Genomic DNA, 23,187 nt, shown 5'->3' with positions numbered 1-23,187 from the left:
TCAAGTGGCTTCACTCAAAACATTCACAGACCTACGCACTCTTGTTGTCATACTGTAGACCTGGTGCTGACACATATAATGTCACTAAAGTAGATCTTTATCAGACAATACTGTTAATGAATCTGTTCCTTTTTTAACTTCCACTCTACCTCAGAAAACCAATTTAATCTCTAGCCTATCACAAATTGAAGCTCCGTTCTTGTTCATTGTGTTACTTCCTCATTGTGTGTGGCATTAGCCAATGTAGCTTCGTTGAAAAAGAAGGAGGTTGGTTGTTGCTACTTTCTCATCCAGGATTAGTGAATTCTGCAAGTCACTGACTTGATCTAATCTGTTACTTAGTTGTAACTTTTTTAAGCAATTATAAGAAGAAACCGAACATGTCTGCATTGTTTAAAAGTTATAATGAACTTTGAATCTGTTTCTATGATTGAATTACACTGACTGTGCATTTGTGAATACAAATAAATTTTTGTTCTTTTCCAAAGAGTCTTGAGGTAACATCTGTTATGAATTGGGATTATATAAATGAAATGTGTCTTTTGTTCCCAGCTCTGGTATAGAGATGGTGAATTCTGCAGCCCTGCTCCTTCTCTTCCTGTTAAACCTGCTTCTGGTCGGACGCCAGGAGAGACTCAACAAAACCGAGATGGTCCGGCGCCTCAGACGCATCATCGCACAGCTCAATGGTGAGTTGGGATATGACAAGAAAAATGCCTAGGTTTTCTCATAAGGGTCAAAGGTGGAACATGTGTGATTGTTTTATTGTGATCACTACAGAGCAATTAGTGTATTATTATTATTATTTCTCTGGCCTGTTCTGATACTTCCCCTCTATTTTGGTGTTTCTATAATCCATCCAGATTATCTGTCAGGGTGTGTGGCTGAAATTCAGTGGCCTTCTTCTCTTTACCCTGACCTCTACACGCCCTCGTCTCCATCATGGTCACTTCACTGGACCTACCGGGATTCCCAGCTGGTTAACCTCCCCGTCAGTCTGCTGGTGGAAGGAGACATCATTGCTCTACGACCTGGCCAGCAGGCGTTTGCATCTCTCAGGGGCGTCAAGGTCAGGCTGTAGTGACTTGCAAGCCACAATATTTGATTTGCAAATATTAAATATACAAGATCTTTGCAGACATTCAATGAAACCTTGAAATAAAGCACTTAGAAATCCCCTTCCATCCATCCTCTGTTTTCTGTTTGTCTGAAATCGGATCACAGGGGCAACAGGCCCCGGGGGTGCGGGTTGGGGGCCAGAGGGATTATGTAGCATCTGCAGGAAGTTCTGGGTCTTCCCCAGGGGAAAGAGGCCCACAAGCCAGAGTGATGAGATGCTCTGTTGTTCTCAACTGAGGAGCAGTGACTCGACTTCAAGCCTTCGAGATTATGACTTTCCTCAATCTTGCCTCTAATTGTGAGCACAGCCTCTCTGCAGAGGTAACTCCCTTCAGATGCTTGTAGCTACAGTCTTGTTCTTTCTGTAATAATCCGTACCCCATCACCATAGTTGATAGACAAAATATAGATGTACAGTTAATCAGGAGCTTTGCTTTCTAGCTCAGCTTTTTCTACAACAGAACGAGCGCCATCCAGGTCCTTCACCTCAGACCCGGATGGAGCACTCCACCCTTTACTGGTCTGGAACCATATGACCTCATGCAGACCACTTCGCACTCTGCTGCAAACCAATCCAATGCGCCTGAAGACGCTGACAGAACCTTAAAATCTACAAAAACAAGTAAAACCCTGAGATTCCCAAACCGCCCCCTTCCCACCGATGCATCAACACCACAAGCAAGATGAGTGACGTAAAGCAGTCCTGACGGAGGCCAACCTGCGCAGCGTTTAGCTCAAACTGGGGCCTAGAAAGTGGACCCAGCTTGTGCTTCATAATACAAAGACAAGATGGCTCTTACAGACATCCTTTGCCACCCAAACTGCAAAATGCCTTGATGACTTGGACAACCCTTCAGATCCACAAACCGCATGTCAACTAGAGAGCCAAATCTCTCCCATCCCTGTTCTGATGCTCTGATAATTGTCTTTCCTACATCTAGAGGAATTACTTCCTAGAAATGTTGCCACATGATTGGCTAATGGAAGAGGTGTGCTTATTAAAGCAGGTGTGGGATTGGGGTTAGAAGTGGGAACTGGGAATGGCGTTGAGCTCTATCTTTGTTTCTTTCTCAGGATGATGAGCACATAGTGTTGGAACCAGGAGATTTATTCCCACCGTTATCGCCTCCCCCTTCACCTCGGACTGAGAAGAGGGGGCCCCAGAGCCCCCAGCAACACCGCCTCTTCAGAGTGGTTCGGACCCCGGTGCTGGAGCCGGTCAGGTAGGGAGCTGGATCATATTTAGTTAGGTGGTTGGATCATCTTCGTTGTTCTGGGATCAGTTGCTCTGCCACTATAACAATCTCAGTCACTGATAACGTTTTACAAAAATGGAAGTTTGATTTAAATCAACAGGAACGCTTTGGAGCTGGCCCTGTCCCGGCCCATCACAGTGCTGGATAATGAGAGGTTTACTGTTCAGTCCATCATCACGAAGCTCGTCTGTCCTGTTGTGCTGGTGAGCTGGAATCTTCTACACATTCAGTGGCCCTGGAAGAGCAGAAGGAAACATTTGCCTGGTCCTTCCTGCAGGTGGCGTTCCTGGTGGTGAACACAATTCGCTTTTTCTGGCAGGCCCCCAGCATCACTCCTCCCTGCTACAACTTCCTTCAGCTCCAGGTGAGACGACGTTTAGACCAAGTACTGCCCAGCCCTACCAAGTTTCATGTATGGCCTCCTAATGCTGTATAACCCATTGATTCTGTCAACGCTGCTCTGTCTTTCAACTAGAAAAAGTTTAACAGGGATTTTGCAGATGGCAGATCTCCATGTAGAGCTTTAACCTGCATGAGGGGAAGAAATCAGAGCGATCACTGTTTGTAACGATCACTGATACTGGCAGGAATAAAACCCGAGAGACAAGTCCCGAACTAGCTTAAACCGCTGTAGCTGCAACTCATCGTTTCTATAATCTATAAATGGTCCATAGAGGTTTATTTTTCTCTGAATGAAGGAATTACTTCCCTGTTTCTCCACATTTGGCTGTTGACAGACATCAGTGACTTAGAATCTGTAACAGTAAAACTTGACTTCAAATAATGGCAGTGGACTATTTTAAATGATAATGTTGAACAAATTCAACCAACTCTCCTTCCACTAACCCCCATCCAATAGTTCCAGCTAAATTAAAAATATCCTGACCAGAGGCTATTTCAGGACCAAATTTCTACCCTGCTGATCTGTTTTTGACCTGATAAATGTGGGGCGTTAAGAATGGACCAAGGAAACTCCCCTGGTTCCTGGGAACTACCCAGGAATGTTCATCATTTGCTGTGAACAGTTCAGATTAATGACAGGATGAGTGGACTGAGGTGTCAGTGTGTTGTTGTGCTGTAGCTCATGGCTGTGCTGCCCATCCTGCCGCTGCTCTTCCCTGTCATGTGGGTCCTGGTAAATGCCTTTGGAGAGGCCAGAGTCCTGTCTGAGTTCAGTCGCGCATCTCCAGCTGGCTTGGTAGGACACACACACACACGCTCATATACCCACACACATATGCGCACATACACGCACTGAAATATTAAATACTGTTACAGTTACCCCCAAAGTATCCATAGTCCTGGCTAAAGTGACCAACAATGTTTTTTCTGACTAGAAGTAATATTGATGTTTTGGAGCGATCCAGCCACAGTCCAGTACTGAACCTGTGGATGAACAGGGTTTCCCCCAGACAACTTCCTAAGCCAGGTCCACCAGCAGGCCACTGTGTTTTTATGTTTAAAAATGTCAAGTCGACAGGAAATGGAAAAGAAATATGACATTTCAGTAACAACGTTGATAGAAGACATTGTTGACAATACTTAAACGACAAAAAAATATGATTAAATGAAATATAAGGCACTGAGTGTGACCGGTGCACACCCGGCTTCCTGCCCTGTTCAATGCATCAACTACAAACCTTTCTTTCAGGAATTACTCCGCCTCGCCGCTGAATGTGCAGCAGAGCGGGGCGTGGAAAACACGAATGGAGGTCAGGATTACTGGTGTATTAAAAAAAAGTTTTTAAAATAAGAATAAGCATCGCTTAGCCTGGCGGAGGGGGGGATAAAACCCGATAACCCCCCAGGCTTGTTGGGGACTCAGGAAAATCCTGATGAAGATTAGAGGAATTATAAAGAGGCTTTCTGACAAAAGCAAATTATTTTTGGAAAGAGCTCCAAACATTTGTGCAATCTGACCTGTTGTTCAAGGTATGTTTGTTTTTAAAATGTGAAAAATGAAAGACTAAACTAAATAATTGTTTACTTTTGTTAATTTAGTAGTTTAGCAGCAATTCTCTACTTTTCATTTATGTGGGAGAGCACTATCCCATGTGCAGTTAAAGCATTTTTTTATTGTTTCACAGGTATTGTTCAATGTTTTTCATTAAAATAAGATTGGAACATTGAAGGGGCATAAAGTTGACACCTGACAGTATCAATTATTAAAAACAAATCGCTATTGGACAAGATCGGAATTGGCAAGTTAGAGCTTCTTAAAGATTGATGATCGGCCAAGAAACTGCAATCGCTGCACCGCCATTGAGAAATATGGGATACAATCTACCAAACTAGAGGAACTGGAGGAATGAAAATATATTCACGCATATGTGTGTGTGTGTGTGTGTAGTTTTTGCTACATTTTGTTTCTTAGTTGTTTTGATTATATGGTACATGTTAGATTTCAAGACACCATATCTGTTTTAAGCTACATGGTAAATAATTTTTTTATTTCTGTGCGCCTGTCCTGCAGAACCACTGCAGCTTTCACATATCTTTTTGTAATATTTATCAGACTAAGGTAACCCTCTGCTTATTAGAGCTGTAATTCTAACAGCATCTCTATTTGCCCGTGAACATCATTACATCATTTGTTCAAATAGTTATATGCAAGTTATATATAACCATCATGGGAATGTGCAGCGGGTCAGGAAGGAGACCGGCTCTGAGGGGTCGCATGGGAAATGTGTGAATCGACCCCAGAGCAAAAGACCTTGTGAAGATGGTAAGAGAGTCATTTTCCACCGTAGAAGAAGATTTTGCACCAACATGGTCTGGAAGCCCACTCAGAGAGGAAGAAGCCATTAATTACTCCAAAAGCAACAAGAAAATTAGATCTGATTCCAGTCTGCAAATGGACTCGGGGGACAAAGAGCTGAATGTCTGGACACATGTCCTGTGGTCACATGGACACTGGGGAGATTCGCAAGGCTCATCATGGTGCACTTCACAATATAAGTAGCATCGTAAGAAAACATTATGTACAGTAGAAATACTGAAGCAGCATCTCATGACATCAGCCAGGATGGAAAAGCTTGGGGACAAATGTTTCTTCCAAATGGTCCTTAACAAACTGCTGTCTTAAGATTTATCCGATTTGATCATTTTGATTCAATTAGCTTTTCTGGACTTTTTTTTCTCTACTGCATGAAAACATTGAACCTTTAATGACCTTACATTATATTGTAGAAATATATATTTAACACCTTAAACCTAAAGTGTGGCTTAAAGCAAACTTGTGGGTGATAATTGTTGGTTTTAAGGCACCAGAGGTCACCTGCCTGATCACCTCTGGTCCTGCAGGAACTTCCACTTCCCTTTTAATAGACTGGTAAACATAGGTGGTTGGTGTAAGCTGTTTTTTGTCCTTCAGTAGTTTTGAAATTGCAAGTTTTGTGATGAGCCCAGTGCGGAGGGATTCATCCCTCGAACACACACGCCCACCCACACACACACAGAGGAGGTGTGCTGCCAGCCTCCCTCTGGGTTTTAACTAGCTTCTTCTTTTGCCCTAGCTTGCTAAGTTCTCTGAGGACACTCTAAGCAGCTACACCGAAGCAGTTTCCTCGCAGGTATAACCCTTCTCTGTCTTGCTTTTGCTCACCTCACACCTGCTTTACTCCCGGCTGACCCCTCAACCTGCTTGTCTTTATTTGCTCACCGTCCTGCAGCTCCCCCTTGTGGACCCACAACTGCTTTGAATCATTACCGCTAGCTTCTATCTTTTAATTGTATTGCTATGAAAATACTCAACAGTTTATGTTTGGGCCACTTTCTATATCACACTGCTGTTTTTGCTTAAAATCCTGTGGGTTCCTTTTTGTTTCATTGATTTTTGCAAAGTAATTTTCCACAGTTTTCCTAACCGTGACCGTTTGGGTCACATTATGTATGGATCAGTAATCTGTCCATCTTCACCAAGCACCTCTGGATGTCCATGTTTTACAGGTGCTTCTCCCTCTCTCCATGCATGCTTCTGTTTCTCTCAGCTTCTGCTCAGAATGCTGTCGTTGCAACGCTTTGGCTGTCATCATTTTCTAGTCAAATCTCACTGCTCATCCATCCACATGAATCCATAGAACATGTGAAATATGGTAGAGATATTAACTTGAGACAGTGGCTTACTTGTTCATGAACCTGACTGGTAATTAAGACTTTGTGCTGGTGATCCACACTACAGTCCTGACATCTTTTATTATGTTGTTAATATGTTTTTATTGAATGCACCAAACTTGCATGGAGCAGTCAGCTTACAATTTTTTGAGAAAAATCTGTAGGAAATTGTAGAAAATCTTTCATTTTTAAAAAGCCGCCATTTTATTTCTAATTTTAGGTTTTATAATAAAGAAGAACATCAAACTTGCCATAGAGGATGGATTGATTTTCTACTATGGGATGTAGACATTTGTGGAAAATGATGAAAAACAAAACCAAAAGTAAAGAAAAAAAGTTTCTTGTCATTCTATTGTAATGACAAAAAAAATATCTAAAGGAGTTTTACTGGTACTTTTACATAGACTGTAAAAAGGGACAATAAAAAAATACATCATTAAATTATTAATTAAATGTAACATAAAAATGTTTAAATAATTGATTTATTAGATAATTTATTCAGTATGTCATTAAGTTATTAAAACAATTCAAACGTACAATGGCTAATGCAGATAATTATGTGTGTATTTATTCATGGTTCCTGTTCCTGCAGCGTCACCATGGTACATTTATTTAATGATTTATTGAATTAATTTTGTCCCTTTTGACCCTCCGTCCTTTGTTTTGTTCTGACAGGAACAAATATTACAAAGAAATATTCTTTGTATCTTATGTTTGCAATATATTTACCTATTTTAACCAGGTTTTTCATTTCTAGATCTGATGTTTCAAACGCATTTGTTACTGTTTCCCCTTTTCTAAATGTGCTACATTATGCCGTCGAGCAAAGATGACCTCAGATTCTCCACTATTGGGTCATAAGAAGGCTCTGAGTTACCTATTCATAATTCAGGTGAGAATAATTTGTGACAAAAAACTAGATCACAAAGTTTAACGTGACTCTGGTCTAAAACTCTGGTGATTTTATGGCAGTAGTGTGTGGTCCAGTCTTAGACTGTGGTGCACCTGATTGGGAACAGAGTTTGGAACTCAGCAGCTACAGTTCCCACAGTCCTGGAACTGTGGGAACCAAACAGACCAAACAGTCTGGAAGGACATTCTCAGACTGGCCTTCTGTTTTTCTCAATCAGACTTCAGAACAAAACTATAAGCAAATCCACAAACAATCTTGCTAAAGCACATGTCTCAAACTCCAGTCCTCAAGGGCCACAGTCCTGCAGTTTTTAGAAGTGACAGAGGTACAAAACACTGGAATAAAATGGCTTAATTACCTCCTCTTTGTGTAGATCAGTTCTCCAGAGCCTTGCTAATGACCTAATTATTCTATTCAGGTGGTGCAGCAGAGGCACAACTAAACGTTGCAGGACTGGAGTTTGACACCCTTGTGCTAAAAGATTAAAGAAGAGGATGACTAAATTAAACTAAGGGTTGACTCAAAGCCTGCAAAAATCTCCTCAGGTGGTACAGGACTGTGTTCATACTTTGAGGGGGAAAAAACTTTTACAGACAAGACTCAACAGTCTGGTCCCAGCATAATCCTTCAACATCTAACATCTACTGAACTATTCTTAGCAGAGGAGAAAGGTGGTGCTGAGTTTTACCTCTAGCAGAAAAAAAAATATTTACCTTATTTAACCCTCCCACGGTTTTAAGAAATGGAGTCATTTGGACCCATGAGCTTTTTACCCGGTGGGGTTGTACTGACCCCGAATGTACTTTTACCAATTTTTTTTCTCTCTTTTTTTTGAGTGTGTGGTTTCGGGAACTGACGGTCTGATGGGACATTCCCCCCATTTCCCTGCTGTCTGACATCTACCACACTAAGACCACTGGAAGGTTTTAAAGAGACGTATTTTACATATACTAATATGCCTTTAAATAAAATCATTTGATAAACATAGACCTAGCAGTTGGAGAAGCTCAAAGCCTTTCCTAACAGTCTAGGGCAGAATAGTAAAGTGTTTCTAGTCCACTTATCATCAAGTTACAAGTTGAACCTGTTCTTATGAAAAGATTTCACTGAAGTGGTGTTAGCTGATCATTATTAGCAGGAGCAGAAATAAAGTGAAATAAAGTCACTTACCTGGAAACCTTTTGGTGTTCCGAACATTTGGGTCAGGAGGATTCTGCAGCCGTACAGAATACAAGCAGATCCCTCTGAAAACCAAACATGACTTCAGATCACTGAGAGCTGGATCTGTACATAGGGATGCACAGTGTGGTTTCTTCATTATACTCAACACAAACTGTCCAGTTTCACTGCCAAGTCTGACTGCCATGTTGTGTTAGCACTGGCAAGCTAAAGCGTCCATATACTGAATGGTTTCTTTGTGATTGTTTTTTCTTCCTGTGGAAAAGTTTTCATTGATTCCATCCAATCGGAGCCTGAGTCTCTGCATGCCTGTTTTGACCACTGCACCTCCTTGACTTGTACTCTACAGGCTTTACTCTCATCTCAGAACTGATGAAGGAATTCTCTGTGATTTAGAGCTGGGAAGTATTCTCCTCAGTAACAAACTCCTGCTCTTTTATTAGGAGGTTTCTTGGTTTTGGTGGTGTGTCATTCTAACCTGCTGGTATTTGTTACGGATGCAGGATTTGCTGCGCTGTGTCTGGAGACACATGGTTGGCGTGTTGAAGGGAGAATCTGAGACTCTGTGCTACACTTCCAGCCTGCTGCACACTCTGGGCTCTGTCACTGTGAGTACGACTCTTTGAAGGCCTTCTCTTGTTTTTATGGCCAAATTTTGATTTCTTTCTTCACTTCTAGATATACCATGGTTTATGATATAATCACTTTAATGTTTGTACAAAAATTACTCCAGATAAAAAAAATATCAAACTAAATTTCAATGAAATTTGAACATTCAGTGATTTTTAAAAAGCTCTGCTTATTTATACATGACAATTACCATATTTTATGGACTGCAAGTTGCATGTTTTTTCATAGTTTTACTGAGCCTGTGACTTATAGTTAGGTATGATTTACATATATGTTTTGTTTCCTCTACATGAAGTAATTCTTGACTGTTGTGGTAAATGCCTGATGGATATGAGATGAGGATTAAACTTTACTGAATAAGTTTCACCTTCCTGGGTTTTGTGCAAAGAGGAAACTTTTACTGTCTGAGACAAACATGAAGGTCACCAGAGAGAACGCAGACAAAGACCAGAACTTCTGAAGTCATGAGTCTAAATGAAATCATGTGGACACAGAACAGAGGACATGTTTGACATAAATCAAACACAGGAATCCAGGAAGAGAACCTCATACCAACTATGAAGCATGGAGGTGGATGTGTCATGCTTTGAGATACTGTTTAGCTTTTAAATATGGATGCAGTGTAATCGTGAAACAATTCATCCTATCTCGCATAACAGGAAAGTCAGCTCAAATGTCAGAATTCTGCTGAATGTAGGAAGGAGGAAGTATGCTGTCGATTTGTTGCTATGGTTTCATGTTTTTTTTACCTTTGGTTCATCCTGTGTTTCACCATCCGTATGCAGGTGCTGTGCTGCGTGGACAAACAGGGCGTCCTGTCATGGCCAAACCCGAGTCCAGAGACGGTTCTGTTCTTCAGTGGGAGAGTGGAACCGCCTCACAGCAGCCAGGACGACCTCCGAGACGACCTGTCGGTGAACTCCTACTGCCGGATGGAAACCGAAGATGACCGGGATGAGGTGTCTACCTGACAGACTGTGAGTTACTCTAGCTCCCCCTTTCTTAACATCCTCTTTCTGCTGCAGTCTCAAGAAGCAGAGACTCTGCTCTGTCCCCCGGAGGAGCCCGCCGTCCAGCTGGGGGACGCAGCCGAGCCCAGTGAGACGACGTCGCATGACGCGGCTCGCCCATCTGAGACGGTCAGACTCCGGCGGCCTGTTCAGCCCACGACACATTCCCGGACCAAACATCACTCTGGATCCAACGTCAGCTTCAGCCACGACACCGAGGGAGGCGAGGAGGAGCAGGTACAGGCCGGGGAGCGAGACTGAAACAGCTGGCACTAAACAAAAACAACTGATAACAAACTGCAGCATTCATTAATGTGCAACAACATGTGAGGAGATCTCAAAATAAGACGTCTAAGAAATTAGTGTATGCAGATGCAAGAAAATTAATCTAGTTAATAATGTTGATGCATTCATATTCCATAATTAGTTTGATTTAGTTTGCACAAATCAAATACAGATCAAAGATATTTAGAAAAATAATAATAGTAACTGCAGGAAGAAACAAAAGCCCAATGGGCCAAACAGCATAGGAAAAAAAAAATCTTCTAGGGTTATGAAAAATGTTAGGTTTAGCCCTACGTGAGGATTCCATCTCTCTCTTCTGTATCTTGGTTTTGGTCGTCCAGGATTTTGCTCTGGGCTGTCCAGAAGCCGAGGCAGAGGACTTTGTGTGCGACTACCACCTGGAGATGCTGAGCTTGTCTCAGGACCAGCAGAACCCGACCAGCATCCAGTTCGACGATCTCTCCTGGCAGTGCCACCTGCCCTCTCTGAAGCCGCTGGGCCTCAACATCATGCTGAACCTGTGCAACGCCGGGGTCACCCAGCAGCTGTGCCGCTTCTCAGACCATCTGTCCAACCTGGCCCTGCAGGAGAGCCACGGCTCCGTGCTGCCCGTCTACGTTCCCTGGGGCCTCTGTGAGCTCTCCAGGCTGATTGGTAAAACATGCAGCGCTGCACGTCTACATGTCCTTCCTGTTCTCTGGTAATGCATCATTTTTGGGTTTTACCTGCAGCCTCTCAGTGGGTGCTTCATAATGTCACACCTTGTACTTTGGACTGGAACTTTATGGAATACATTGTATAACTAAATTTTAACACAAAGCTGTCTGAACAACAACTCTCACCATTTTCTAGTGACTTTATTGTTGGAAAATAAATGTTTCTTCATTTTAAGAAGCAGATGTTTTTAAATTCTTGATCATACTTTTAAAATCCACTGATTGTCAGAACATGCTAACATTCTTTGCTCAATGTTGAATTCAAATTCAGAAATACTTTACTAATTCCAAAAGGAAATAAAATGTTGTAACTCATTAATTAAGATTAAAGTTAAAAAATACATATTTTTTCTTTTCCTGATTGAAGCGTACTGTAACTTTAAACCCAAGCTATTTACTGAACCCTGATTCCTGCTACATCCCAGAGTATTGATGATCTGATCATGTTGACTTGATATCTTTTACTTTCATGTGATTTTGGCTTTTCTTAGTGGTAATAAGTGGATATGATTTATCCATAGCAGAAACAGCATTTCTTTAAAGTAGCATTTTACATAATATTTAAAAACTTATGTTTTTTAGTTTTGCTTGTTTGCTTGTAATATAAAATTAATTGTCTAGTAACGTTAAAATTGACTATTAGTATCCATACATCTAAATATGGTAGAAAAACACACAGACGATGAGACGACGATGAGCCAACAGCTTTGAACCAAGGATAGTCTTTATTTTTTAGAACAGACCTTTTTCATGGATGTGTATAATATGCAGACTATGCATGTGTAAATAACTTCCCATCATGTCTGTCCTGCTGCTCGTGTCTCAGGCTTCACTCCTGGAGCCAGGGAGCTGTTTAAACAGGAGAACCACCTGACCCTCTACCAGCTGCCATCCAGAGAGAAGACCAAGGAGTTCACCTCTCGTCGCCTCCCATCCTTCACCAAGCGCCAGCCCCCCATCTCCCACCTCATGTCCCTGTGTGTGCGAGACTCCTCCTCCAGTAAGTCCTGCATGGTGTGTGTGCATGGCCCGTGCTAGCTGCTCTGTGGGTATAAAAACGTGTGTGTGTTGTTGCAGACAGCGTCCAGATGCTGTCACATGGTTCAGCTGACCTGATCCTAGAGGCCTGCACTGACTTCTGGGATGGAACTGATATCTACCCCCTTTCAGGCTCAGACAGGTCTGCTTTTGGAGTTTCAGGCTGGTATTCACATTTGTTTTTGTCTTTCTGAGCATCTAACCTCTTTTATTTAATTTTTTTCCCCTCTGTGTTACAGGAAAAAGGTACTGGACTTCTACCAGCGTGCCTGCCTGTCAGGTTACTGCTCCGCCTTTTCCTACAAACCCATGCAGGTGTCGCTGTCCGGCCAGCTGAACGGGAAGTGTGTGGAGCTGGCCTTCGGTCCCTGCCTGTTCTCTGGCGTTGAGCTGCCCTCCACCACGCCCATCAAACACAACCTGTGCAGGAACAGCTGGAGCTCAGACGGTGGGCGTGGGACAAGGCGGGGCGGGGCCTTCAGACCCGCAGGCCGAGGTTCTGATGGACTCTGTGTGTTTCTGTCAGAGGGGATCGGAGAGGGAGCGGAGCGGGAGGACTGTGTCCAGGCGCTGAGTGGACAGATCTTCATGGGGATGGTGTCGTCTCAGTTCCAGGCCAAGCTGGACACGGTCCGTCTCATCGACGCGCTGGTCACTGCTTGCATCCGCTTTGTGTATTTTTCCATGGAGGATGAGCTGCGCAGCAAGGTGAGCAAACATCTTGGAAGAAGTGTTGGACGTAATGTGAAAGCATTGAGCTGTAGAATTGTTCCTCCCATGGTGGCAGTGTGTCAGGTAGATCTGTTCTGTTAGTTATGATTTGTCCTTCATGTCGACTTTAGTCTTTTTGGGACAATTATTCATATCCATATTGGCACATAAAGTGTGTTAAAGCTAAGTTGCTGTGGGTTCATCGAGTGCGTTGGGGTGTGTGTGTGTGTGTGTGTGTGTGTGTGTGTGTGTGTGTGTGTGTGTGTGTGTGTGTGTGTGTGTGTGGGTGTGTGTGTGTGTGTGTGTGTGTGTGTGTGCGTGTGTGTGGGTGTGTGCAGGTGTTTGCAGAGAAGATGGGTTTAGAGACAGGCTGGAACTGTCACATATCTCTGACTCCAAACGGAGACGGCCCCTGTGAGGGGACTCCGTCCAGCCCAGGACACGGCTCCCTGCACGAAGACCTCCACCAGGGTATGTGGGCTGTCCCTCTCCACGCTCCGTGATTTTTTTATTTATGTTTTTTGTATTCAATGAGAGAGACGCTAGCTTGCCAAAAAGAAGTTTCGGTGCTGCTGCAGGCTGTCAAACCCAGGCTGGTGCTCTGCCCTGCAGTCAGAGGCTTAGCAGCCATACTGACTTCTGATCTCTGCTGTTACCACTTAGAAACTGGAATGGTCCCATCAAGGCAATGACAACAATATAACAGATCTGTCATCATCTGTACTGTGTCCATTTTCCTGCGTTTTTGTCCTGAAGACTCCCGGGACGAGGCGGAGGGTCCGCTGCTGCAGGAGGAGGAGGCCCAGTCCGACCTGGCCAGCTTCCAGCCGACAGATAGCGACGTGCCAAGCTTCCTGGAGGATTGTAACAGAGTAATCATCACCTCAGTCACATTATGCAGCAGGGCTCATCTCAGCAGACCTTCTGCCTTTGTTGCCAGGCGTTCTGTGCTAATGAAACGTTTCAGATCGTTTGTAACTGGATTTGTCCAGCGCCGTCCTGACTCAGGCTGTTGTTTTCTGGCTGACATGCTGCGCTCTGTTTCAGGCCAAGCTGCCTCGGGGGATCCACCAGGTCCGTCCTCATCTGAAGAACATCGACAATGTGCCTCTTTTAGTGCCGCTCTTCACCGACTGCACCCCCGACAGTGAGTCTTTGCCTCCGGGTGTCTGACTATCCACAGGCTTTTTAATGATCCTTCTGGAGACTGAGGAGAGTTTTTACCTCTACAGTTTCATTCATTTGCATTTTTAGCTCAAGCACAAAGACGTCAACATCAAAACTAACATGGAGCCTGAAGACCGTGATATGTATTTAATCAAATACTGCATTTTTTTTTAGAATAGCATTTTTAATCATTTGAATGAATTGATTTGATGCTTGGATTTGGTTTGTCCAAGTCCTGGTTTCACAAAAGTAATAAATAAATCTAGAATAAAATTCAGTCATTCCTCTGAAATAAGAACTGTGCTTTTTTTTGTACCCTGTCTTACAGAAGCTAAGATAAAAAGATTATAAGAAATAACTTCATATCATTTCCAAACTAAACATTATTATAAGTATAGAACTATTTACATTGATATAGACTGTTAAAGACTTATTGTTAAGCACGTAATTGTTGCTGCTGTGGGTTTCCACAGCAGCTGGGTAAAAATCAATAACATTTACTATTTGAATACTTGAACTGTATTTTTCAATTTCTCCAATAGAATCACATGAAGAGCCCTACACTCTCCCCAAAACCATAAACAAGTCAAGAATATAGCCAACGGACGAGCCGTTTGGTTTTTGCTGTGTTCAATTCGCTTCATGGATTTGAAGCGTTCTGTTCTGACAGAAACGTAAGAACTTGTCAAACATCTGTTAGACAAATCAGTCAACCTGTTTGACAAAATGATTAACAAATCAACCATGTTTTACACAAAGGCAGAGATCAGCACAAAGAGAGAATAGCTTCATGGACGAGGGCCACGGAAAAGACAATCTTCTAAGATCAAATGTCAGAATTCTGAGGTTAAAGTTGGAATTCTGAAAAGAAAAGACAGAATTAATATTTAGTTTTTATTTTTCTCAGTAGCTCCAGTCTTCTTCCGTATATATATACAGCTCTGGAGAAAATTAAGTTTCAGTTTCTCTGATTTTACTTGTCATAGGCATATGTTTGAGTAAAATGAACACGTCTCTGAAATTCCAAGCAAAACATTTGTATTTTTTAGCAGAAAATGAGAAATGGTCAAAATAACAAAAAAGATGCAGTGCTTTCAGACCTTAAATAATGCAAAGTAAACAAGTTCATATTCATTTAGAAACAACAATACTAATATTTTATCTCGGAGAGTTCAGAAATCATTATCTTTGGAATAACCAGGAGGTTTCTAATGGGGTTCAGTTCAGTTTCACTTTTTCCAGAGCTGTAAATCTTCCGAGTCATCAAGGCCCACTCTGTTATCCATGGGACAAACTAAACTGAAATGTTGTGGCTGGTCTTCCTCTCTGCAGCCATGTGTGAGATGATGAAGATCATGCAGGAGAACAGGGAGGTGACCTGCTGTCTGGGAAGCTCCGCCAACTTCCGCAACAGCCGCCTCTTTCTGCAAAGCGATCTCAGGTACAGAGGTGGCTTTCATTCTCCACATTTTTCACAACGTTTCTGAAGCCGAGCACATCCGAATCGTCCCCATCGCATCAGCTGACGCCATTTTGTCCACTCTCTGGGCTCCGCAGCATTGGGCTGGACCCTCTGTATCCGTCTCAGTGCTCATGGGAGACCTTTGGCTACGCCACAGGAGGAGGCTTCAGCGGAGAGGCTGAAGGACTCTCTCCTCTCAGACTGTCAGGACAGCTGAACAGCCTGGGCTGCTCCGTCTCCTTCCACCAGGGAAACAGCGTTAGCTTGATTAAACTCATAGAGCAGGTTTGTCACATCGAGCAGTCACTGAGTCACATACACATCTTCAATTGATACTGATTTTTACCTTTGCTGAACTACTTTGCAGGCACGACACACAACGTCTGGTATCCGCAAGTGCTTTCTCTTCCTGCTGCAGTGCCAGCTCAGTCTGGTCATTCTTCAGGTGGGACAGGAAACCCCAGGAATGTCAGGCCTGTCTGTGCCATGCGTCATCTGAAAGTGTGTGTTGTGTTTTTGTGCAGTTCTTGGCCTGCCTCGCTCAGCTTCCTCCTCCCATGAACACCACTGACATCCTCTGGATGTCCTGCTTCTGCTGCCCTTTACTCAGGTACATACACACGCCACATGTCGATGATGAATCAGTCGCATTAATTGATCTGTCAAATGTTTTAACGCTGGATTTGTTTTGGCAGTGTGTCACTGTTGGGAAAGCCACCGGACAATTCGGTTATGACAGTTGCCACAGGGAAGAACCTGGATTCAATCCCAAAGAAGGTAGGATGAGCTGAGAGGAGCTTTGTAATAGAAAACAAAACTGTGACCATTACTGGTCACTTCATGTCCAGTAATGGAAATGTGTGCTTCTTTCAGAAAGGGGGTAAGCTTTGTTACTTTCATTGTGATTCTTTTTTATTTTTATGTTTTTTAATTGTTTCTCTTTTTCTGGTTGAAACATTGCTTTTTTTGAACAGTTGTTCTCTGTGATTTTGGAAATATTGCTACAGCTGGAATGTTTGGCGATTTAAAAAAATTTTTTTTTTACTGCTGGATAGTTGTTACGGAGCCCTCTAGTGGACATGGGAAAAAAATTTGTTTTGCGTGTCCTCACAGTACTGTACTGACCACCACAGCACCCCAGTTTGTCGTGTTTTTAATAATAAAACGTGTTTATTATTATTTAGCCTTTGGTGCAAAAAAAAACCTGATTGAAAGTCGATTTATTCACTGCATGTTTATGTCTGTTAAGGCTAAGATGGAACTGAAAGCAGCTCTTTAAACCACTCAGACTACGAACACAACAGAGACACAATCAAAACTGTCAGATGATTTATTACCCGCGATAATAACTCCGAAATAGTCCAAATTAGGATGTATTTTTATTTCTTTCCTACTTACGGAAAGTTTCTGTTTATATCATAGGTTTCTGGTGCCTTTCTACCCTAAAGAAAGATATAAAACTTCAGATATTTCACAATGAGATATTAACATTCATGGAAAAACCTCACATAACCTTGTATTAAAGCAGAAAGTATGGCGCCCACCGTAAGAAAGGCTTACAGTATTCAATTATGCCGCATAACTGATCAGTACAGTTTTGTGAGGAAACGCAAATGTATTGCAAGGGAACGCAAAAAAAAAAATTCCCCAGGTTCTAGAGGCTCCGTAAGTTATGATGTGTAACCATAACAACAAGTGTTTTTTATTTTATAACCTGATAGCTGATCAACATTTCAAAAGCTCAAATAATACCTGAACTCACTCCGCAAATCCATTGGCTGATTATTTCACTTATAACAAGACATTTTCTCCATATTAGGGGTGAAATAATCTGCCAATATGAACAAATAGTTTTTCATCAATATCAGGGAATTATTGACTTAAAACAAGCCCTTTGTAGTTTGTTGAAAAGTTTATTATAAGTTAGTTTTGTACTAGAATCTAGACCAGAATCATTTAAGCTAAATGTAAGAAGATGGTTAGATGAACCTGTAGAAGGTGCAGGGCTGTTTCAGGTTACTGACTGGGACGCTCTGTGCCAGCCACATGAACAGACTGACTGTCATATAAATGTCTGTGTGAACATTACCATCAGAACCAAAACACTGAGATGGTTTCCCAGTAGAGCACTGACGCAGGGACAAGGGGTTTATTAGGGGGTACACTTAAAGTAAAAATTATAAACAGTAAGGAGAGGCTGAAGAGCAAACTACAGAGAATCAGTATCAGAGATGTGTGTGTGGTTAGTGATGAAGAAGATCACAGGCTTTAAGCAGGAGGAGGATCAACCCTGAGCATCCTCTTCATCAGACTGTCATACAGCTAGATAGTGTCTTCAGTCAGAAGCTTCTTTAGAATGGCTGTAATACAGACTGCTACAGGCGATCCTTTCTGTCCACAGCCGCCAGCATTAACAACTCGCTGAAGAAATCTGGATAATAGGAGTTACAACAATTCCTCATTTTCTGTTAAGAATGATAAAGTACCTCTGAATAGAAATGAGTTGAGAGCAGAGGCAGTGCTGGAGCTGGTTTTAATCTGGCTGAATAAAAAAAACCCAACATGTTTTGGTTTGACAGAAACATCTCATCAAAGCTCTTGGAAAAGTTTCTTTCCTGCACAAAAAATTTCCAGAATGTTTCTCGGTGAGTCTGACTGTTTTCTTCTTCTCCCGTCCTTCCAGACTCAGAACTACTTCCTGGGCTGTTTCTTCTTAAAGTTCGGCCTCTCGGTGTGTGTGTACCTGTTGGTGTTCGGCTTCACCCTGCAGACTGTGTGCCCTGTTGGCACCAACCTCACCCTGAGTAACAACTCCATAACATGCAGCTCCATATTCACAGCCAGGTATGTACCAGGAGACGAATCGGTAATAAACCTGAAATATCAAACATGTCTGACCTCTGTGTGTGTGTGTGTGTGTGTGTGTGTGTGTGTGTGTGTGTGTGTGTGTGTGTGTGTGTGTGTGTGTGTGTGTGTGTGTGTGTGTGTGTGTGTGTGTGTGTTTGCAGCTCATCACAACAGTCCCTGGAGTGGTTTGGTGATCTGTCCAACGGCCTGCTGCTGACCCAGAAGCTCATGGCTGGTTTTCTAGTGCTGCACACAGGTGGGGCAAAATGGACGCAAAGTTTTTCCACGATATTTAGTGATATTATCGTGATAACGATGAAAGTGACAATAAAAACAATGTGTTACCTCTTTTCTAGCTGCCACTGCATGACACAGCAATCAGACAAAAACATAAATATTGATTATTAGTGATCAGCTGCTTTAGGTCACCAGTCACATAACAAAGTGATTTGTATCACAAAGCTCCCCACAGTAACTGAATTTAATCATATTCTCAAATGTATTGATATTTATTGAACAAACAGTGGAGAAAATACTAAACACTAACAATTCCAGCAATGCGGACAGTTTTGTGGGGTTTCAAACTAATTTAGATTTATTGTGACAATAAATCCAAATTTTTATCCTGAGAAATTTATCCCGATACAAATACTTAGCGATACGATAAATGCCCACCACTGCACACACAGGCGCAGCGCGGTTGGTGTTCTTTGTGCGTTTAGAGTGTTGCGGTTGTTTTCAGTGGCGATCTCCCTCAGCTACGTCCACCGCTCCCAGCCTCTGTGGAGGAAGACTCCCTTCAACAACACCTGGTGGTGCCTCACTGTGCCCGTGGTGTAAGTCCTCCTCCTCATGTCCAGCACATACACAGCTCCTCTTGAGATCAGTTCCTAACCTGCTCACGTTGTCGCCAGACTGCTGGGCCAGGGCGTTCAGGCCACAGTGGACTACCAGCTGTGGCGGGACCAGAGCAGCCCTCTGACCTTCAGCCTGGCCAGCATTCCCCTGGAGGTGTGGCTGCTGGCCTCCCTGTCCCCGCTGCTGGTAGTGCTGGTCAACGAAGTGGTGAAGCTGCATGAGATACGGTACGTTGACACCAGAGCCAGAACGTCCCAGTAAACGCAGCGTGTGCAGAAGAGGTGGCGGAGATGTGGATACATAAAACCATAAAACCCAATAAACTCAAACGGCTGAAATACAAAGTCAGAGCAGAAGAGTTTTACAACGTTTAGTTTCCCTTTACGATTCAAGTAAAACATTTTGATTTAAACAGCAGCAGCAATGAAAAAGTGTCTGTTAGTGACAAGAAATCAGACATAAAACACAGTAAAAGAAAATCTGAAATATCCCACTTTGGTTTAAAAAAAAAAAAAGAAGTAGCATATGTTTATAAAATCCTGTAAAACAGTTGTTTTAATTTATTTTTTATTTTTTCTAACCATGCATGGTTTTCTAAAAAAAAAAAAAATACATCGCAGGGTTCTGCTCACCTCCATCATGTCAGCTCATTTCTCTCTCTGCTCTCTTCAGGGATCGGGTTCGGTACCAGAAGAGACAGAAGCTGCAGTTTGAAACAAAACTTGGGATGAACTCTCCTTTCTAAAGCCCCTCCCCCCCACCTCACTGCCCTCATCAGAGGACGATGATGTTCTGGCAGCTCTGGGCGCCGGCTGGTTCCCTCCAGAAACCAGCAGCCTTTCTGCTCCCCCTGCAGGGAGGAGCAGGTGTCATGGTGGACGGTGGTTGACCTGCTGCTGCAGCTGGCCGAGCCGGGGCCAGAGCCGGAGCCGGACCTGCGGCACCTCCACGTGGTAGTAGAGGCGTGAGGAACGCTGTCGGACATGTTTACTGTATATTCCCCAGGTTCCGCTCTGTTCTCCACCACCAGGATCCATGTGCATGTTCTCCAGGAATGCTCCACGTCCCGTAGAGCGCTGCAGCTGACATTCACCTCATCACTGTGTATCATAGTTCATCAGTCTTCACAAAAACGTGGCATCCTTTTTTTTTTACCCTTCTTTAAATGTAAATGTAGGGCTAAAAAAAAAACAAAAAAAAAAAAACATGACCGCCTGAAACTATGGAGCCTCAATGTGTGCAAGAATTTCAGAGAAATGGCCTAAAATAAGCTGTGGAGAAAAATAGTAACCTAAGGAAGTGGAGAATATTTAGTGTAAATCCTGAACTATTTCTCAATAACTTTAAACACTTTTTAAAGCTTTTATTTCATCTCTTGGATTTTTAGTTGACTTCTTTACAAACATGATATGAACGGTTTCCCTGGAGACCTCCTCAGCCAATCACTTGAGATCATCATGGTCACCCGAGCTGAGACCAGCATGCACCAGCACAGTTCAGCAATAGGATGCCATGAACCCGGCTACTGGTTAGAGTTCTCACTACTGCTGTTAAACAACCACTTCCAGTGAAAATAAAATGTTGGAGGTCATTTTGTTTGTCCCTGTGTGTCCGTCTGGCCCGGTGTGTCCGTCTGGCCCGGTGTGTCCGTCTGCAGCGTGTCACGGTGTTTGGTGCATGTAGTCCCCATGTTCTGCCACACAATAGGTTTGATACATATATACACATATACATGTGTACATACATATGTATGTAGATATGTGTATGCATATACACGTGTATATAACAATTGTAGAAGATCCCAACAAAATTTTCTTTAAAATAGTAAAATATTTCTGCCATGTGATTTCCACTCAAAAGTGGCAATATGCACGTTTATATAAAATCTATATTTTTTAAAACCTACTGGCACACCTGGGATTTCTTGTGCATTTCGTGGTTGCTATGGTTGCTTGAGGAACAAAGCAGGTTCATAAATTTGACTGGCAGCCAATCAGAAAGATGGGCATGGCAAACAACATTTCAGCAAACAACGGCATTTAAATGGATACTTTTAATAATTATTGAAAAAGAGATGAGATTTTATGATTAAAAAAAAAAAGATAAAAAAATTTATAGTTTTGATTTTTTTTTTTTTTATTCCTTTAGTCAGAAACCCAGAGGGATTTGTTCCGTTTAGCTCAGTAACCGGCTAACTGCTAGCCGCTATTAGCCATTCCCACAATTAAGGAGCGAGGGCAAAATGTGCGCTAACAGATTTGCCGCAGACTTTATGGAGCGAGCTGAGAGAACGGCAGCCATTTATTACTGCAGCTGTCACTATTGTAGTAGCGTGGCAGCCATGTTGATTTTGAGTTTTGGCTCGGTGTGAAGATCTATCCAAACTCACAGGTTAGAGTTTCCGGTCCAGTTTTTCCGACTTTTGAGTCCTAATCGAGCCGGAACAATCCCATAATTCCTTGTTTTCAACCACGTGAGAACGTCTGCCGTCTGCATGGAAACTGAGTCCAGTTTGTTGGGAACTATTTCCTGCAGCTGCTGCTGAATGTACCGAAACGTCGGAATCTGTTGGTGCTTGAAAACAACCAAACTTTTCATTGGAAGTGACAACTTGCCATAAAACCTGAATTAATTTTTTTTAACGGATGTATTGTCACTACCTCTAAAAACATCATGACCCACAAGCTTTTCTCTGCTGCGTTTGGATCCAGATTGAGTTGTTTTATTCATACCTACCTTCAGCCAAATCTACTACATTATGACTTTGTTAATGGATGTTTGTGCTGAATTACCAGATTCTTCTAGATGCATTTTATGCCTCAGTTGCTTCAGCCTCTAGTTTTAATCTAAAACTCAGCTGAAGGATCTCAACTTATAGAGGTCAATTTTATGGTGCAGAGATTTAATATCTGAATTGGCTAAAAAGCATCCAGAGATTCTGGTCCTATAATAATCTAAAAATGTTTGATTATTAGGTGAATCTGGGAAAGCTGGCCGGGGAACAGTGGGGTCACGGCGGGGTCACGGCCACACGAAGGACCGGAGCGTCAACCTGAGAGCAGATCGCTCCCTTACAGTCTTCAGATCAGACAAAACAATACTTTAAATAAGCGTCATAAATAAAATAAAAAAACACATAAATAAAATAAAAAACACACACATCGCTCCTGGCCGTGCTGGAATGTGACAGAACGCTGTTAGCTTGAATTTGATCATTTTATTTGGAAATCTTGCCATAACTACATGTTGCATTTCATGCAGAGTTTTTAAAAACACCGACAGAACTGAGACTTAAATAAAAGCCTGAGGCCAAGCAGCCTGGTGTGTGCTGGTCATCTTCCTCTGATGGTCACTACTGGTCACACTGAGGTCAGGGCTTTCACTGAACTCATCAGTTATATAAAGTCATATATTATACAGGCTTTCTAAAAAAGCTTTCATACTAAAGAAAACAAAGCTAATTATTGGTGGCTGGAAACTTTTCTATGTTACTGAAAGTCAGCAGGAGTTTTTTTGAAAGACAGAAGTTTATTTGAAATTCCAGATGAATGTTTTTAAAGTAAAAACAAGAACAGAAGAAAACTTCTTCTTTTTTTTACTGTTTGGTTGTTCTGCATGAACTGAGATGCTTCCATAAGGACAGTCAACAATGTACATGCTGCAGATTTGAAAGTGTATATTCAGACGGATTTGTTTGTGTCTCGATTATATCTGAGAATTAAACGGATCATTGGTAAAGGACTCGTGTTCTTCTGTTGTGTGAAGAAAATCATTTCCTTCAACTTTCTGAGAAAAAGGATTTCCGAGCGTCGGACCTCATAAGCTCTTTATTCAGTGTAAAAGTCCGATTTTACAAAAACCACCAGATAAACTTTCACAGCCA

At 42.4% G+C, this 23,187-nt stretch overlaps 1 protein-coding gene across 2 annotated transcripts in view; it reads left to right on the top strand.

Moving 5' to 3' along the window:
- The window catches only part of tmem94 (transmembrane protein 94), a 30,483-nt gene extending 7,441 nt beyond the window's left edge, over nucleotides 1-23,042 (top strand). Inside the window, exons 5-32 of one of the 2 annotated variants that reach the window (XM_014473570.2) lie at nucleotides 553-689; nucleotides 864-1,069; nucleotides 2,194-2,342; nucleotides 2,476-2,578; nucleotides 2,653-2,739; nucleotides 3,457-3,573; nucleotides 5,891-5,947; nucleotides 9,084-9,188; nucleotides 9,996-10,169; nucleotides 10,236-10,457; nucleotides 10,847-11,159; nucleotides 12,048-12,221; nucleotides 12,299-12,401; nucleotides 12,499-12,707; nucleotides 12,786-12,967; nucleotides 13,309-13,441; nucleotides 13,727-13,842; nucleotides 14,018-14,117; nucleotides 15,470-15,578; nucleotides 15,695-15,884; nucleotides 15,967-16,044; nucleotides 16,124-16,209; nucleotides 16,295-16,376; nucleotides 18,283-18,443; nucleotides 18,608-18,702; nucleotides 19,189-19,282; nucleotides 19,361-19,531; nucleotides 19,977-23,042. In XM_014473570.2, coding sequence (XP_014329056.1) covers nucleotides 553-689; nucleotides 864-1,069; nucleotides 2,194-2,342; nucleotides 2,476-2,578; nucleotides 2,653-2,739; nucleotides 3,457-3,573; nucleotides 5,891-5,947; nucleotides 9,084-9,188; nucleotides 9,996-10,169; nucleotides 10,236-10,457; nucleotides 10,847-11,159; nucleotides 12,048-12,221; nucleotides 12,299-12,401; nucleotides 12,499-12,707; nucleotides 12,786-12,967; nucleotides 13,309-13,441; nucleotides 13,727-13,842; nucleotides 14,018-14,117; nucleotides 15,470-15,578; nucleotides 15,695-15,884; nucleotides 15,967-16,044; nucleotides 16,124-16,209; nucleotides 16,295-16,376; nucleotides 18,283-18,443; nucleotides 18,608-18,702; nucleotides 19,189-19,282; nucleotides 19,361-19,531; nucleotides 19,977-20,049 — 3,826 coding nt within the window. In that variant the 3' untranslated portion in view covers nucleotides 20,050-23,042. The remainder of the gene's footprint in view (nucleotides 1-552; nucleotides 690-863; nucleotides 1,070-2,193; nucleotides 2,343-2,475; nucleotides 2,579-2,652; nucleotides 2,740-3,456; nucleotides 3,574-5,890; nucleotides 5,948-9,083; nucleotides 9,189-9,995; nucleotides 10,170-10,235; nucleotides 10,458-10,846; nucleotides 11,160-12,047; nucleotides 12,222-12,298; nucleotides 12,402-12,498; nucleotides 12,708-12,785; nucleotides 12,968-13,308; nucleotides 13,442-13,726; nucleotides 13,843-14,017; nucleotides 14,118-15,469; nucleotides 15,579-15,694; nucleotides 15,885-15,966; nucleotides 16,045-16,123; nucleotides 16,210-16,294; nucleotides 16,377-18,282; nucleotides 18,444-18,607; nucleotides 18,703-19,188; nucleotides 19,283-19,360; nucleotides 19,532-19,976) is intronic. The other variant, XM_023340700.1, reaches the window with a different exon arrangement.
- The last annotated feature ends 145 nt before the right edge of the window (nucleotides 23,043-23,187 follow it).

This window comes from Xiphophorus maculatus, chromosome 10, assembly GCF_002775205.1.
Source record: "Xiphophorus maculatus strain JP 163 A chromosome 10, X_maculatus-5.0-male, whole genome shotgun sequence".
NCBI lineage: Eukaryota > Metazoa > Chordata > Actinopteri > Cyprinodontiformes > Poeciliidae > Xiphophorus > Xiphophorus maculatus.
The sequence above is the reverse complement of the archived record's forward strand: the minus strand, read 5'-3'. Positions and strand labels throughout refer to the sequence as shown.